This window comes from Labrus bergylta, chromosome 3 (genome assembly GCF_963930695.1).
Source record: "Labrus bergylta chromosome 3, fLabBer1.1, whole genome shotgun sequence".
Lineage (NCBI taxonomy): Eukaryota > Metazoa > Chordata > Actinopteri > Labriformes > Labridae > Labrus > Labrus bergylta.
In genome coordinates this window covers 29,404,438-29,422,127 of record NC_089197.1, presented here as the reverse complement: position 1 = coordinate 29,422,127, position 17,690 = coordinate 29,404,438, and the positions used below count along the sequence as shown (strand labels likewise).

At 38.3% G+C, this 17,690-nt stretch overlaps 1 protein-coding gene across 1 annotated transcript; it reads left to right on the top strand.

The window, feature by feature from the left end:
* The first annotated feature begins 40 nt into the window (after positions 1-40).
* On the top strand, positions 41-4,760 carry irf8 (interferon regulatory factor 8). The gene is made up of 9 exons (XM_020660427.3): positions 41-194; positions 306-520; positions 939-1,122; positions 1,408-1,505; positions 1,753-1,810; positions 2,202-2,249; positions 2,343-2,735; positions 2,883-2,998; positions 3,270-4,760. Exons 2-9 carry the CDS (start codon positions 350-352, stop codon positions 3,465-3,467), a joined length of 1,266 nt encoding a protein of 421 aa, XP_020516083.1. The 5' UTR covers positions 41-194; positions 306-349; the 3' UTR covers positions 3,468-4,760.
* The last annotated feature ends 12,930 nt before the right edge of the window (positions 4,761-17,690 follow it).

Sequence of the window (17,690 nt, the reverse complement as noted above, 5' to 3'; positions counted from 1 at the left end):
ACAGCGCTTCTAAATGGGCCGGCACAATAAAGCTTCAGCGCCGTCATTGGTCAGATGGAGGCGGAGCTGTCCAATCACATATCAGATAGTTCATTCATAACAGTGAGCACTGTGGGTTTGATAGGCATGTGTCGGGGACAAGTGATCTCACTTGAGTAAATCTGACAGTGAGCCATCGGTCATCTTCGCAAACTGTAAGTGTTTTTGCTTTAACTTTTAATATGGAAGAGTGAAAGTTGTCTCTAAAAAGTGTAACAAAAGTTACAATAATTTGATATCCATTATTACATATTATATTTCTACAGTAAGGTACAGGTGAACGATCCTTAAACAACCTTCCTTGGTCAAGATGTCAAACTCTGGAGGGCGCAGACTGAAGCAGTGGCTGGTTGAGCAGATCGAGAGCGCGCAGTACTCTGGGCTGCAGTGGGAGGATGAGACACGCACTTTGTTCCGAATTCCATGGAAACACGCAGGAAAACAGGATTACAACCAAGAAGTGGATGCATCCATTTTCAAGGTTTGACAGCATTCTTGTGTTTTCCCATGGATATAACACCAGATTCTGATTATACGCAGAACTGCGCGTAAAACCAAAACTTGATTGGCCTGTCTGTTGGTTCTTTAAGTTTGGCTCTTTGTGGCTGAAGGGATTTTTTTTAGACATTTAAATGTCGCTTTTTATATGGAGTTAAACTAGCCATTCTATAGCCGAAATTTAAAAAATAGACTCAAACCAGTTAAATGAAGACAATGCAGTACACACCTTATTGAGGATTTCTCTTTGTTTCTTTATTTCTTTATTTCTCTCTCTGTCTTTCTTTCTTTCTTTTTGTATCAAACGGGTTTCTTAATCAAAGAATAGGCTTTAATGTTTTTTTAAGCATTAATTACAATCATTTACATACTACCTTTATACATGTTTTCCCTTTCCACAGGCCTGGGCTTTGTTCAAAGGCAAGTTTAAGGAGGGGGACAAGGCTGAGCCTGCAACATGGAAGACCCGGCTTCGCTGTGCCCTGAATAAAAGCCCTGACTTTGAGGAGGTGACTGAAAGGTCACAGCTGGACATCTCTGAGCCTTACAAAGTCTACCGCATTGTACCCGAGGAAGAGCAGAAGCGTGAGTTTGTGTGGTTTGAGTGTTAATTTTCCTGCTAAAATCAACACATTTCTCTTTTATTTAACCCACTGATTTCCTGAGGCCAGCATTGATGACTTATAATAGATATATTTTATAAAACTATTTAAAAAAACATTATAAAGTATTGTTTGAATTTCTATTCAATAACATGTTGCAGGACAAATGAATGTAATAAATATGAACCATTTCAAGACTGTTTGGCAGACATGATGTTGTGTTTCTGTTTGGCACGTTGTGAAGAGAGTCTTCTTCTTTGACCCTCAGATGGCAAAAGCTCAATGATGGCCATGGCAACTTCAAGCTCTGGTGATATCACAGACATGGACTGCAGCCCTGCAGCAATAGAGGAATTCATTAAAGAGGTGAGAGCACTCCTCACTTAACAACAGTTATCAAACCATGTTTCTCCTTCATTCATCCCCCCTGTTTCTGTGCACTGTATGGCCACTCGACATTTGACACCCTTTTTCCCCCCAAAGCAGCAAATGCATGGTCTCCTTTATACACTTGTTGAACTGAGTACCCACATACTCCCACTAACTCCTTATGAACAGTAAGTGTACGAAGGTTCTCTGCTGGAAACGACTTGTGTTTTCTGTCTGTCTGCAGGAGGAAGGCAGTCGTATCCAGGCCAGTCCAGAGTATTGGTCCCAGGGCAGCATGAACGGTAAGATGACCTTTTCTAATCCGTTTTTAAAACAACTTTTATTCAACTAAGCTGAGGTCAGTGTGGTTAACACATTTTCCTGCCGTGTATCTCAAGTAAGACTGTTCCATCTTTACGAGAAATTAGCTTTAATACATTTGCAAAAATAACCACAGTGGAAAGTTCAATGACATGCCCCTGCTTTTGTGGGTACTAAATAGAGCTTCATGGCTCGTCTGTTGAATTCTGCAATGGAAGAATTGACTAACATCCTGTTGAACTTTGCTGACTAAGGTGATTAATTCTTTGTGTGATCGTGCTGGAGAAATTCTTCTTTTCTGATGATGCAGCAGAATAATGACATGACATGTGTGGTCATCTCATCTCAATCTCTTCCTCTTGTTTTTCACAGCTTTCACACTGCAACAGGACCCTCTGCCATCAGGTGCTGTCAGCTCAGGTGTGCATTTATATTATTCATGGTCAATTGATGAGTTACAAGGGTAATGGTTTTTTTTTCATTTGCAATTCTTACCAAGTCTTTTCTCTCCAGCTTTCTCCCAAATGATGATCAGTTTCTACTACGGAGGAAAGCTGATGCACACACAAATGGTTACCCATCCTGAAGGCTGCAGGATCTCCCCACAGCAGCACCTGGGCCGAGGCGCACTTTACAGTTCAGACAGCATGCAAAGTGTTTATTTTCCCCATGCTGAGCTCATTGAGTTCGACCGCCAGCGGCTTGTCACACGTAAGCTCTTGGGCCACCTGGAGAGAGGTGTGCTGGTCCGAGCCAACCAAGAAGGCATCTTCATCAAGAGGCTGTGCCAGAGCCGGGTCTTCTGGAGCGGACTTGGAGAAATAGGCTCACAATACGGCCCCATGTCATCTAAGCTGGAAAGGGATGCTGTCGTAAAGATTTTTGACACTGGGAGGTTTCTACAAGGTGAGATCTATGTTCAGTAATTTAGTTATTAGAGCTCATAAGAACGCATACGTTTCATACCAATGCTTGCAGAAAGCAGGATCATAAGAGAGGATCGATGTTTGTGGGGTTTTCTAAACAGCTTGTCACTTCATCTCTACGTTCCAGCCCTTCAGCTGTACCAGGAGGGTCAGTTTTCTGCTCCAGATCCGACAGTGACTCTTTGTTTTGGAGAGGAGCTCCAGGATCTCAGCAATGCAAAGAGCAAACTGATCATTGTGCAGGTAAGGCCAGCCCCATCTAGGCAAGTTTGTCTTACTATAACAGCTGACTGGTGGAATTAATGTACATTTGTTAAAAGAAGGATATGGGGGAAAAAAACAATGCAAGTAAAGCTTTTATTTGGTGGGACATTTCATTAATTTTTTAAAACCTTTTATTTAAATAAAGTTATTGGAAAAAGACACATTTTGGGTGTGAAATTTGGATCCTGATACAATCAGACTCATACTCACAATTAGACACATTTTTCTATCTCCTCTCTCTGTATTACAGATCACTGTAATGCACTGCCAGCACCTGCTAGATACAGTGAACATGAGGCGTCCTCAGCCCTTCTCCAACAACCTCAACCTGGAGATGTCTGATAGTGCAGCGACTGATCAGATGGCTCGCATCTACCAGGACTTGTGCAGTTACAGCGCCCCCCAGAGGCCAGCCTGCTACAGGGACAACATGCCCATCACTGCCTGAACTGGGAGCAGATACACACCTGCCAGGAGCTCTTAAGACTGAATGTACGATATATGAAGGCTATTTTTTTTATTTTCCTGACATACATTGACACAATTGACCCAGATGAAAAAGTATCAAGTTTCACATTGACTTAGAGTCATAGCAATCAAATATGAGGCAGTAACGGCTTTAAGATGCAGCTATTTATTAGGATGCCTCTATATTTTGTGTGTCAGTAAATCAATTTTCTTTTAAAGGGATTGCTGTTGATTATGTTTGGGAATAAGTCTGTGGCCTCGTGCCTATGACATAATCAGACCAGTGCTGATATTCAGTACAAAATTTCAACCTTCAGTGTGATCTTTTTATACAAAGGTTCTACAGGCAGCATAAAGAAATGTAATAAGTAACAACATATCATTACAATATTGTGAATTCAAACTATAATTTTACTCCACCTACACAACCAGTTCCTCAACTTCACCAAAACTAGACAAACCAAACATTTTCCTGCACTTTTGCTGTGTTTGTTTTTACCACATAATTCAGCAAACAAGCTTCTTCAGATTTTGTGCATATATCTAAATGTTTCCATTTATCGTGCATACGAGAAATAAGAGTCTCACGTGACTTCACTGCCAGATGTGATTCAGAGGTACAGTAAAGCTTAATCAATCAAAGAAAAAGATAGTCTGTTGTAAAGTTAGATAACTCCAAACCTGAGGCGGAGTAGTAACAGTAGAAAAAAGTCCTTGTACTGTTGTACTTAACAGCACTCATGGAGCGCATCTTGTCCAATCAGATTCCTCGGTCAAAAGGAACTGTATGATAGTGTTTATAGATACCTAAAGCCGATACAGACTCTGTGTCTCACCTTAGCTTTATTATTTTAGACAGTTTTCATGCAATGAGTGCTGCAAAGCTTAACAAACAGATTCATTTCATTTGACTTCATCAAACAAATATCTGTAATATAAATCCTCTGCTTCTCATACACATGTTGGTACGACAACAGTTTTGATATGATAAATTCAGTTCTCATTTCTTAATTATATTTTGACACACATGACTTTTCTTGTTTTTGAGTTTCTTCCTTATGTGAAACAGTTTTGGATAAACACACCTAATTGATGTTTTGTAAGATATTTTTATAATTTTTTCAGTGGAAAAAATCAGCTGTTGTAGGTTGCATGGCAGATTCAATGTGGCATTGTATTACAGATAGGTTTTACTATCTGGACTGTTTGAGTGGACCATCATTTCTTCATTTTCTATAAACTGTATTTCAAGTAAAAGAAAGTTTTTACTTAACTTCACATGTTCTTGTCTTCTTTTTGACTGTTGACATATTGTAAAAGTGGACAATATACATTTGTGTTGTAGCTGAGAGATTTGGAAGATTGGCAAAGACTCATGCTTTACATTTAAATGTTCTCAGTTAAGAAGAAAAGAATCATATTTAAGGCTATTGAGTTTAAATCACTTATATTTTAATTGTTTTCAACAATTCTCCAAAGGGTTCTGTGCCTTTGTTTTTTAACTATCTAGGCAGCCATTCAGCCATTGAATTTAACGGTACAGTAAGTCTATTTTCAGCATGATCAGTGTCTTCATGAGCGCATGACGACACAATAAGACCACAGTGTTTCTTTGACAACAATAAATATTTCCCTGACTTTATGTAGGTGCCTAACACAACGCTCTAAAACATGAAAATAAATACAAACCACTGTTGCATATCAGATGAGACAGGGCCATTCGGCCCATACAGTATACAGAACATGTCTTTTGTGCTTGATCAACTTTTTATCAGGCTTGATGGATGAATCATACAAATGTAAAATATTGTTTTAAAGTCTATTGCATTGCACGATAGGCCATCAGGTAGAAACTTTAAAATCAAGATCAAGTCTCACATTTTGAGAAATATTTAGTATCCTCATAGATTTGGTGTCTATTGGTGTCTGGGACAACAAGAAGTTACTTAAGACTAAACTTGTTTTTTCCTTGAAATCTTGATAATTTAGGGTTATTGTTTTTTTTTTTACTATTGAAACTCATCAGGAAATCATTAATAAACCACTTTTTCTCGACTCAGAGACAACAACAAAGTTTGAGCGAGGGAACTACTACTTGACTGAGACTGCTATTTACTCAGACCATACTTTTGATTACAGCACACAATGATGAAACATAAACACATGGAACATGAAACTAAAATAAGGATATAGTATACCAAAGGCAGGGAAGCTCTCAGAGCCCCCCGCCAACCCCAGGTCTGTCTTATGAGTAACAAAGAAAGAAAGCGAGGTGCCGAATCACTCCAAATTTTCACAATGAGACAACAACATAGATTTTCTTCTCTTGAGTCTGACTCAGTTTGTTGTTTAAGACCAGATCAGACGACAGCGTCATTTCAAATGTCAGACTTAAGTCATGGTGGCAATGTTGGCAGGGAAGTGCGTGCAATGTCTCTGGATTCAAGCAGTAAGCCTTACATACACACACACACACACACACACACACACACACACACACACACACACACACACACACACACACACACACACACAATCATTTTCAGTTCCTCAGTATAATACACCTGAGTTTCTAGGTTAGTCTAAATTCTAAATGTATTCCAAATGTACTGAGCAAACATTTGGAGTCGCCTGAATACTTGAAAATATATATTTAAAAAGTAACAAAATAGCAATTAGAACCAAAATCATGCACACAAAACACGTACCATAAAAATAAACCTTAAATACTGCATGTATTATAATATAAAAATATAAATGTTGCCTTGGATTAAAAAAAAAAAAAAAATGAACATAATTCAGGAAATTCTGGAAACAGGGTTTGACATCCCTGTCAATGTGTTTTTTAATGACAGCAGTTCTTTTGTGTGTGTGTGTGTGTTTGTGTGTGTTGACTCACAGCGATTTCGCAGTAAAAGAGGTCATGCGCTCCTCATATGACATCTCTAAACCTCTTTCCTTAATTAGAAAATTCAATATGATGGTTCACTGAATAAAAACACAGGTGGAATATTATCTTTTTGTGTGTTTGTGTGTGTGTGTGTGTGTGTGTGTGTGTGTGTGTGTGTGTGTGTGTGCGTGAGTGTGTGTGTGTGTGTGTGTGTGTGTGTGTGTGTGTGTGTGTGTGTGTGTCTGTGTGTGTGTATGTGTTTGTGTGAGTGTGTGTGTGTGTGTGTGTGTGTGTGTGTGTGTGTGTATGTGTGTGTGTTGGTGTGTGTGTGTGTGTGTGTGTGTGTGTGTGTGTGTGTGTGGTTATCTATATGGCAGCAGTTCTGTCTTACTTCCACAGAACAGGAACTGACTTAAAAACTGTGACAGGAAACTGTCTCTACCCCCAGCCCCTCAAATAACATCTCTGATACTGGATAAGCATTTGATTTATTTATTACAGTTACACTTGTATTCAGGGACATATAAAACTGTACTTGTCACTTCATAAATACAGCTATGTCATCATGGCACAAATATTACTTTGAATCCTGGACTCTCAAACTAAGGACTGGTAAAGAATGAGGCTACTTAAAAAAAACCTCAAAAATGGATTTAACCTAAAACCATCTAACCCTGAGATAGAAGTTCTCTGTTTGGACCTACATTTAGTTTATTTCTCATTGTATAAAATATAGTATAAAACCTTTATCTTGTGTCGGTCTTATATTTGCTGTGAGAGGTTTTAGAACTAATGAAACAGTGTCAGTGTTGAACTACGGACTTCTGTTAGAATAGTTACTTTATTGGCTCTCACTGCTTTTACCGGGTTGGTGTCTGAAACGAGATTCACAGCATTTATTCAAAAAGAGCCTTTGTTTAAATTTTCAAAAATGAAACAAAGTGAATATTCCTCACAGCTGTGTCAAAGGCTTTGTTTGTCTGTGTATTGATTACAATAACGTTGAGCACTTTGTTATCATTGTTTTTTAAATTGAGCACCAGAAGAAAAAAAAATCAAAGATTGGTAGGCTTCATAATAGACCCAGCTAGCAGCTTCTTAGAGTACCTTATCAACAAGTGTTGCTTTAATAAAGCACTTCTGACATTTAATCATTTATTTATAGTTGACCTTTATAAATCGTTGTAGTTGGATGTTTTTACTTTTGTACTGAGCCAGGTTTGCTGCTCTGGATAAAACTTCTGTCCTCAATTAGAAAATTCAATTCAAAATCAATTCAAAACACAAGTTGTATTTAAACCCATATGACTAATACAAATCAGTCGACTTAAATCTATTTAATCTGTCTCTCTGCTGGAATTTAAAAGTGTGTTCACCAATATGTCGGTGTGTTCCTTTTTTAAAATGTATGTTCTTATTGTCTTTTTGATATTTTGACATTCAAACATATATAAAGTTTGATTACATCACAGAGGCAGACCTATGATTATTATATTAATATTTGAGAAGCTCATGGCTGGGGCAGGACATGTAGTAAAAACAATCAAAATATCATTACTGTTTAAGTTCATGTTCTGATGATGTTGATTCATTTCCTGGTCAAACGCAGTATTTAAAGATGACGTTGCTGAAATGAGACAATAAAATCAGACAGAGAGTTCTATGAAGGCAGAGTCACAAATCACAGTTTACCCTTACTTCGCATGCCATGTTTTTTGAAAATGCTTTTTTTTGCGTTTGCTTGTGTAATACTAGCACATATTCTGGACACATTTGATGGATTATTTTTTTCCCCCTCCACCCCTTCAAGCAGACCATTAGTAAGAAAAGGAGATGCATGCTCTTAACCTTTCTGCTAACTAAGTCTCTTTTTTGCTCACATTTCCAGTGTCTGCAATGTGGTTCTCTTTATATTGCAACATGTCTTTGAGGTGTCTGAGGCTTCCCACAATAAATCATTAGAGACGGGTGACAAACAGAACTGATGTTGCCACCATACCCTTCTTCTTTTGTAGCATTACTATCCAATTGGCTGCTTAAAGGAAGCAGCAGCAGTTTTGTGAAACGCTGCAATTCAAGGAAAGACAAACTTAAAAAAAAGCAATATAAAAGAAGGCTTTTCCCTGATAAATGTCACAGAATAATTGTGTCTATTCATTTCCTGATTTCTCTGTATTGCTGACTCCTTGGTCCTCTGTGCTCCTGAGGTTTGTCTGCAGAATCAGCGCTGACCTTTCAGTTTAGCTGTTGTTGTTTTCCAGTGTATATCATCTTGAATTTGACACCTTGTAAAAGGAGTAAAACATTTTTTCCAAGACATGGCAACCCGTTCTGGATCCTATGTAAAATCTCTGCTGGTTTAGTCTCAGCGTATTGAGAAGTTGACCTGTCTCTTAGTGTTATGTTGTGTTTTGTTGTTGTCTTAGTTAGGTTGTGTGTTACTCTAACTAAAGGCTTCGTTTACGCTGTGCCAGGTGAGAGAGACACAAAGTATGCAAAGAACTCCTTTTTAGGAAGTTGTGATTTTCCGTGAACAGGTTGTATTATGCAAGCGGGGGTGTGGAGGGTGTTGGTGGAGTCTCTGGGGAGCACGCTGGTTTAGAAGAAGTGTGGGTGAGATGAGAATAGGCATCAGGAGAGGAACTGGGAGAGAGCTGAGGACACAGTCAGAGGAGAGACAGGTGGACGAGGAGCCCACATCCTGGGACGTGTATGGAGAAGGCCACACAACCACACATAATGTACACACACACACACACTCACACACCATGGTCGCCAGGATCATATCCTCTTATCAGTATCAGTTCATGTCCTTCAAAACAAAAGTCCCCATAGCCTTAGATCTCTTCTTCTGGGTTAAAGAGAAAGAAGAAATCATTAATTATGAAATCATTTTAAATCCTTCAACGCAACTCCTCACCACTATAGTCTGTTTTCAAGAGTTGCTTGAATCAGAAACTGCATGATGTGGCAAGACAGACTGACGAGCAAAAGTGAAGATGGGGAAGTGCACAGATTTACAGGAAAGCGGTTTATTGTAACCTGCCAACATTTCCAAAAAAATACAAAACCAATATCCATCTGTGCTCCTTCAGTGTACAGTTGCCAGTGTTCATGGCCTCAGTATTACAATAAAATAAGAACAAAGGTTAACTTGCAAGCTGTATGAGGGACTCCCATGTGACTTATCTTAGGATGTCATCCAGTTCAAAAAGAACAGTGGTCATTCTCTCAGTGTCCAAAATCGAAAGTCATCAACAGGTCTGATTTAAAGTAGGGTCTTTTTGTTTGTTTGTTTGTATTTATTAGATAGACAGCCAAAGAGAGACAGGAAATATTAGGAGTAGAGAGTGGGGGATGACATGCGGCAGGGGCAGAGGTCAGATTTGAACCCATGGCTGCTGCGACGAGCACTATAGCATCTATGCTTCCGGCGCACTGAACCGCTAGGCTACTTGACGCCCAAATAATCTGAAGGACATTTGGAACATTGTATGTGTGGATGAAGACACAGCTGAGAGTTGCGTCAGTCTCTGTCCTGGTTGCTGCACTCTTTGACAACAGTGATCCCTGACCGCCTGATCTGTCGCTGGACAGGAAATACAGGAAGGAGCCCAGGAAGAGCGTCCAGCACACAACTTCTCCCCTGAAAAGAGGAACAGTCAACACAGAGGCCTGCTTCCAAAAACAGCTAGACTATTCAAACACGAAGTAAACTTTGGGTTGGTGTGGGAAATATATTGGTATGGGAGGGACTCGAGATATTTGTGATGACATTGGCATAAAAGTGTTTATTACCAGAACTAACTTAAGGTCAGAGGACGCACACAAATACATCAAACAGTTAACAGCCTGTGAACTTAAACATGAAAACCCAAACATGGTTAACATAGAGTTTATTTTATTTAAAGATATGCTTAAGTACTTTTACTGAACTAAAATAAATATCGTTACAGTAAATGACATACACTAGCCTCTTATTAAACTAACAATGATATAAGTTACTATGACTCATGGTTTTTACAGTGTTACATTTCATTTAATATCATTTATTTGTTTATAAGACAACACACATTAAAAAAGTCTAATACCGCAAATTAAACAGAGTCATTAAATGAATAACAAACAAAACAGGAAGTAAAAAGCATGATAAACTGAGAACAATACAATATGATGTGGAGTAAAGAACATTCAAACAATAACATTTTAAAGATGATCTGAGAGGCCATAAAGGATCATAAAACAAAAACCAATAAATAATAAAGGGCTATAAAGACAACACTATAAAAAGGACTTTATGCATCTTCATCAGCAAATTGCTTCAGGAATATTTATAGAGAAGTAATTTTAATCCAAAAACAGAATACATTAGAAGAATCTTAAATCCTTTCAAAATTCAGTTCTGTTTCATATTCGAGCAAAACAAAACTTATCATGGTAAATAAGACGGTGATGGATGAGAAGACGGAGGGGAAGGCCGGGGTGGGGTGACAGTCCCCGGAGAATGAGAGGCAGGGGAGCATGAGAGAGAGCATGTGTAGACATGCAGATCATTGTGTGTGTGTGTGTGAGAGAGAGAGAGAGTGTGTGTGAGAGGTGACGGGATGTGGGTAGCCAAAAAGGTGTTACTCAAGAAGTAACAAAACAATACCTGATAAACATACCAGCTGCCTCAACTGACGTTTTGAATTAACATGTTCAATAAATGCATGTGTGCATATAATAAAAAAATGTAAATCCATGATCATACTTAGTGAATGAAACATGCATGATCAACAAAGCTATGGAGATCTCCAAGTATACATGTTTGTGGCGTGAGTGTCATGACTGAGTTAAAATGGATCATTGCTTGTTTTGTTATATCAAATCAAGTATCTTTCATTTTGTCCCCTCAGCAGTTCCACATTTAACATCATCATTCCTAATGACCATTTTTGCACAGCTGTGTAGGGGTGTTGTAAAGTCTGTTAAGGATTTTAAATTGTGTTAGCTTGTTTTTTACATTTTGAAATGGTTGTCTCGCCTTATACTCCAGATATCACTCCATGAAATATTGCTCCCTTTGTATCTTTAGATCTCTGCACCACTTTGTTGCACATATTTCAGATTGTTCTGTGGTGCTTTTATTAATCATTGTTTCAAACGTTTTGAATATACCTCTTTAGAATAGGCTGTGGTTAAAAAGTTCATTTTCAAAACTGTGACTTTTAGTGTTTAATTGATACATGGGGATAGTCTTTTTAATAGCATGCTGAACAGTGATATCATTTCAGTAAAGACTTTCAGGGATACAATGTTGTGAGACTAAATCATTAAAGATTTTGAAACTGTTGTTAGAGAGTATGTGACAAAGCTTAGTGATTCATTTGTCCATTTGCTCCTGTTGATAACTTTTAAATGTACTGTTATATTAGAGTTCTGCCATAGGGGTGGGTTTGTTGAGGTAAATGTAGTCATTACATTTAGTTTGGTACATGATTTAAAGATGTTAAATGATGCATCTGTTGTGCTACGAGTTCCTTTGGGAGAGTTTTCATTAAATATAGACTTTTTGTGCTAATGTTTAGGCTTTGTAACAAATTCTCTTCTATGTGTTTCCAGTCTCTGCTAAAGACAAAAGGATCAAATAATTAATTAGCGTGTAGGCGACTAAAGGACAGACAAAAGTGAAAGAAATTGAGTAACCTACCTCTTCTGTATTACACATCCTTGGGTACGAACATCTGGCCTCTTTCCCATTCCAGAAGTTAAAATAATTTAGTGCAAATGTTCAAATCAGGTTTTTTGTATTGTGACAGGTAACATCCTTAAAGTGAAGTCAACAGAGGGAAGAATGTTCATCTTTACAACACTGACACGGCCCCACAGAGATATGGAAAGATTTATCCATCAAACAATATTTGACTTTGATGAAATATTTGTGTGAGAGTGATATCTTGTGTTTTAGCAATGTTCCATTGTTCCTCTTTGTCATATTTTGTATCATATTAGAGTTTATATCATCTGATTAAAGCCCCCTGATACCAGAAAAATAATTCTGTTCACCATAGCATTCTACTCTACTCTATGCTTTTTGCACCAAAAACAGGAAGATACTTGGATACTTGGAAATAAACGTCATTCTGATTCTATTCTGATAATAATACTGAATAATCTCACTGCCATTAGTCAATACCAGATGAGATGAAGGCCTAACATTTGAAACTATACATTTCAGTTTTGAAATATTTGTGGATTTAACATGATCTGGTTTGCTGCTTAATGATGCTGGAAACGATGGAATTGATCAAATATAACTTCTTTATGATGTAAGTAAGAGTGAGAAGCCTTGGAAAATTGCCCAATTTTTGACAATATCACAGTAACGACCTTTTCTTTGGAAACAATAAGAACCTCTGTGTGCCGCTGTGTGCTGCTTCCTCTATCCCACTTTCCAAGCCCCACACAGTCTCAGCAGATGGCTGGTCAACATGAGTCTGGGTTTGCTCGAGGTTTCTGCCTCTTTAAGAAGGTTTTTCCTTGCCACTTTGCAAAAAATTACTCAGTGCTCATGATGGATTCATTTTGCGTCTTTGTAGATAATATAACAAAAAGTGAGATCTTTTAACTGCTCTTTTGTAAAGTGTCATGAGACACTATACAAATAAAAATGAACTCTGTTATGATCAGCACATTCTGCTCAATATTGGAGCATTATCTGAGGCGTAGATATCATCCACTCATCCAATCCCAGACTGTGAAGTCCATGAGTCGACATTAAGGACTCGCTATAGGTTTTGATGAAAAGAAGTGTTGAATATCATCTGCATAAAAATGTTAATAATCAGTCCTGTGCATGGCAGACAGAGACACATAAACATTCAACTTTTTAATCGTTTGCTCCTTGATAATATTACACTTATAAAAAGGTGCGTTTGTATATTACACTCAAAAAAAGGCAACCCCATGCATTTCACTGACAGGATCATTTGCAAATGTTTTGATTAACAGTTTTTCCATGAATGTGGTTGATTACTTACTCTGCTATTGATTGAGGAACATGATCTTTGTGGTTTTAAACCTTGTTTCCAACTCTATTTAGAGCGACATTAGACAGTCTGCATTTGATTACACAACCTCTTTCTGAATCAGAAGCCACACACTGGCCAGGCAACAGGTGCTCCTCGGATGGAGATTATTTAAAGTTGCTCTAAAATGGTTCCAGTGCAGCTGAAGGAGCCTGTGGCCGAGCTGTCTGTCGACCACAGGCGACAGTCGAAAGTACAGTTACAGTACATACTTCCCTCTTTGAAAACCCAGAATCCAAACACGACCATCTCATGACTGAGGTGGAATTACCTGTGAGAGCAGAACGGATATGCTGTACCCACGCAATCTGTTTCATTTATGTTAGGGTCATCTGGAAAGTATAATATATGTCAGGGTCTCTCAATGTATACTGCATTATGTTTCAGAAAAAAATGTATAACCTCTGACAGAATTTAGATTGTTAGAAGTGAATATAGGAGAAATTTCATCCAATTTGCATGTTTAAAAGCAGTAACCCGGTGTGAGGTTCAAATATATTTTTATCACATGATTTGCATGGAACCATGCTCTGTTGTGTCCCTTAGAAGGAGGGAAAAGGTAAGAGCACTGAAGCAGATCTTTTATGGCTAGTTAACCATGATGGCCTACACACTTTACAGTTCACATCAATGGAGAGAGTACAGGGGAAAATCCTGTTTATGTAACTCAGGGCAGAAAGTGAGGCTCGTGTCCAAAGAGTGCTCTAAAGCATGAGAAGGAAGCAGTGAAACTTGTGTAAAAGAGGAAATAGCATTTTTATTGGAAGACATTCTGTTTCTGACATTTCATCTTTAATATTTTCCTGATTTGTTTCTGATCTAAGAGTAAAGAACAGACTAAAAGACAACAATGATCTTCTGCAGCTCTACATTGCCCTCTAGTGACCGCAGAATGCCAAAGATTAGTCATACACTACATAGACTTTTAAGAATGAGTTTAAAATTTTCATTGAATATTTCCTATCTTCATCTAAAACTTAATCTGAGATTTTGGACATTTTGAATACAATTTTTCAGAATTGTCCATTTAAAATGTTTGTTGCACAATGAGGACACTTGAGCAAATTTGTTGGAAATTTGAGGAAATTCCCCAATATATTTTTAGAAATTTTCATCAGAGCTTGTAATAAAAATCCACAGAATTGTTTGTGAACGTTCAGCCTAGATTGTGGTCTATTAACTCAACAAAAGGTGGTCACACATTCTGAAGTAATGTCGCAAAAACAAAGATTTTATGAAAACCCAAGAGCACTGTAAGGTCTCAGAAGGTATCTGACCAAATTTGCACTATAACTTAAAATATGGATGACATCAGAAGTAAACAAATGTTAAACACATGAAATGTGGTGTAGATATGTCCATGTACAGCTGAACAAGCATAACTTTTTTCCTGGGGAGGCACCAATTTATTTATGTAGCTCTGGTCATGATACTCATGCTGACCAAATAACTTATGTAAATCGATCACACCGCATGGTGTAAATAAATAAAAACTGCGGGGAAATATTTTTGCAATTTTGCTAAATCCATTGGTATAACCAATGAAAAAGTTCACCATTTCTGGAGTGTGCAAAGTTTCATGAGTGTGAGCATGTTTTAAGCCCTCAAACATGCATTTGAGTAAGGCAAATTGTGGCAAAGGCTGATCAATACAGTAAAAGAACAAAGGGTCCTCTTATCCCTCGTGCTCAAACCCTTGAAGACGGGTAAATCTGAGCAAAATTTTCAAAACGTGCTGCACATTCAGACCCAAATAACACTAGCATTCATCAAATGAATATAAAAGGTTTTAAATCTGTGCTCTAAATTTCCTCCCGCAATATTTCCCTCAAAAGCATAATCGTCAACCTCATGATGGTGCAGTACATCAGACTCAGATGCTCTGCCTATGATATTTAAATTAACAGTGAATGCGGAACTGCACGGCATAATATGTTGATTTGTTCAATTTTCTTCCTGCAGATGGCAGCAAAGACATTTGGCTCAGTTCCTCTGATGCACAGACAGTATGGAGTATTATCATTTAAAGCAGGGTGATTGGATCATGTGCAAAGGAGAGCAAAGAGCCCTAACAGTTTTATTTTAAACTAAAAGAAAAGCTACTGATTTCACTGATGAAAGATATTGTGTGATGTCAGTGCAGATGCAGTAGGTTAGAATTCCAGCGGAGCAGCACAGGATCAGCTTCTGTGCCCCATCTGTCCTGCCCTGGCTGCTTCTCCACCGTCCTGGTGGTTGATCTCCTCCCCGAGGATCACTGTTACTGCAGGAACAATAGAAAGCAAGAGAGGAAACACACCCTGTCCTTGGAATCTAAAAATGTCACATAGACACAGACACACACACACAGACACACACACACACACACACACACACACACACACACACACACACACACACACACACACACACACACACACACACACACACACACACACACACACACACGCACACACAAACACAAACTGTCTGCAGCAGGAAGGATGTTTTGATTCTTCTTGTCTATAGATTAGCAGCTTTGGGGTTATGCATGACTGAGAATCTGAGGGTGTGTGCAAAGTTTGCTGGTCTCGATGTCTGTTCTCGTACCAGAAAAGGACAGAAATAAAGGCCAAAACGTTCAGTCTTGTAAAATAAATATGATTAGCTCTGTTCTTGGTTAGAATCATCCTAAAAGTTACTCTATTTCTGTATGTACTTTAAGAAAAGTTTTCTTGGAAAATATGTTGGGCTGTTTCTCAAATACTAAAGCCACTGTAAGAAGCTGTTCCAGGCTGATTCTTCACTGCAAAAGCAATAAAAAAAAAAAAGGTCTCTAAAAGGCTACCACTATGCTGCTCAATGGCAGCCTTGTCCAGCTGTGTGTGTAGGGGGAGCGGCTTCTGTCTCCAGAAGCCTCTTAAAGTTGACTGATGGCTGAGGAGTAGAACCACAGGAGTCCAACTAGACCTGTTCATAATTGTACATAGAATATGTGTGTGTGTGTGTGTGTGTGTGTGTGTGTGTGTGTGTGTGTGTGTGTGTGTGTGTGTGTGTGTGTGTGTGTGTGTGTGTGTGTGTATGTACTGTCTAGCCAAAAGGTCTTATATAGAACGCTAGACCACAATAGCAGGCTGTAGTTAGACACTGTAAGCATTCATCAAGATTGTTTTCAATCCACTGTTCTCGCTTCTGAAACTGCAAAGGCCTCTTTGCCATCACAAAGTACAGGGCTCATCAAGGTCACAACAAACGCACACACACAGACTCACACATACTCCAGAAGTCACTATAGGGTAGTTTAAATACTTGCCGTGGCCAAAGGTAGTACAATATAATGTCTTCTTCCTTTTCTTTCTGTGTCATATGTCTTGTTAGTGATATCGTTTTCATTGCCAATTAAGTTATAATTAAGGATTATTAAAACAACAATATATCAAAGCCCAATATTATATAAAGTTCACATAGTTGTAACAGATAGCCCTTTTACCTTAAATGGAGGTCGCAAAATACAAGTATTTTTATTATGAATTTCATTGGATGTTAACCCTAAATCCACATTATTGGCAACCACACATCTGCACTGCTATTCTCTTGAAGAAAAATGCTTGTCTTCTTTGAGAGACAAAATATCAGATTTATGTTTATTTAGATGCAATTAACTCTTCTTCTAAGGATGACTCAAAACATTTAATGAAAAAAAAAATGATGCTAATGCAACGTCATGTGAGTTGACTGTAATTATAAGATAAGATTTTTGATGAGTCGGTCTCATTGTGGTTTTGTGGCCAAAATGTTTTAATGCATCCAATACATCATTAGTTCTCACAAATATATGTACACAAATATACGCAGTGCAAGACGCTCCTGGCATTGTCATGACCCCATAAGTACAAAGTGCTTGCACGTGGACACAAACTCACACTCACACTCACACTCACACTCACACTCACACTCACACTCACACTCACACTCACACACAGTAAAGAAGTTGTCACAGTCAGCTGTTCTTTATGCCGGCAGGATGTACCAGCATGTCAGCGCCAGATACATCCTCTATGTGTGTGTGTGTGTGTGTGTGTGTGTGTAATTCATTAGCATGTTACATTTTGTCCTATTCTTTACAGTCTTTTCCCTCACCTTTCTTGTGCCCCTCTTCCCACTTTTCTTTCCACCCACTGTCATTTCCTGTCACATATTCACTCCACTTCCTCCCTTCTTCCCCTGTTTGTCTTTAAAATCATTCCTCTTTATTTTTGACTATTTG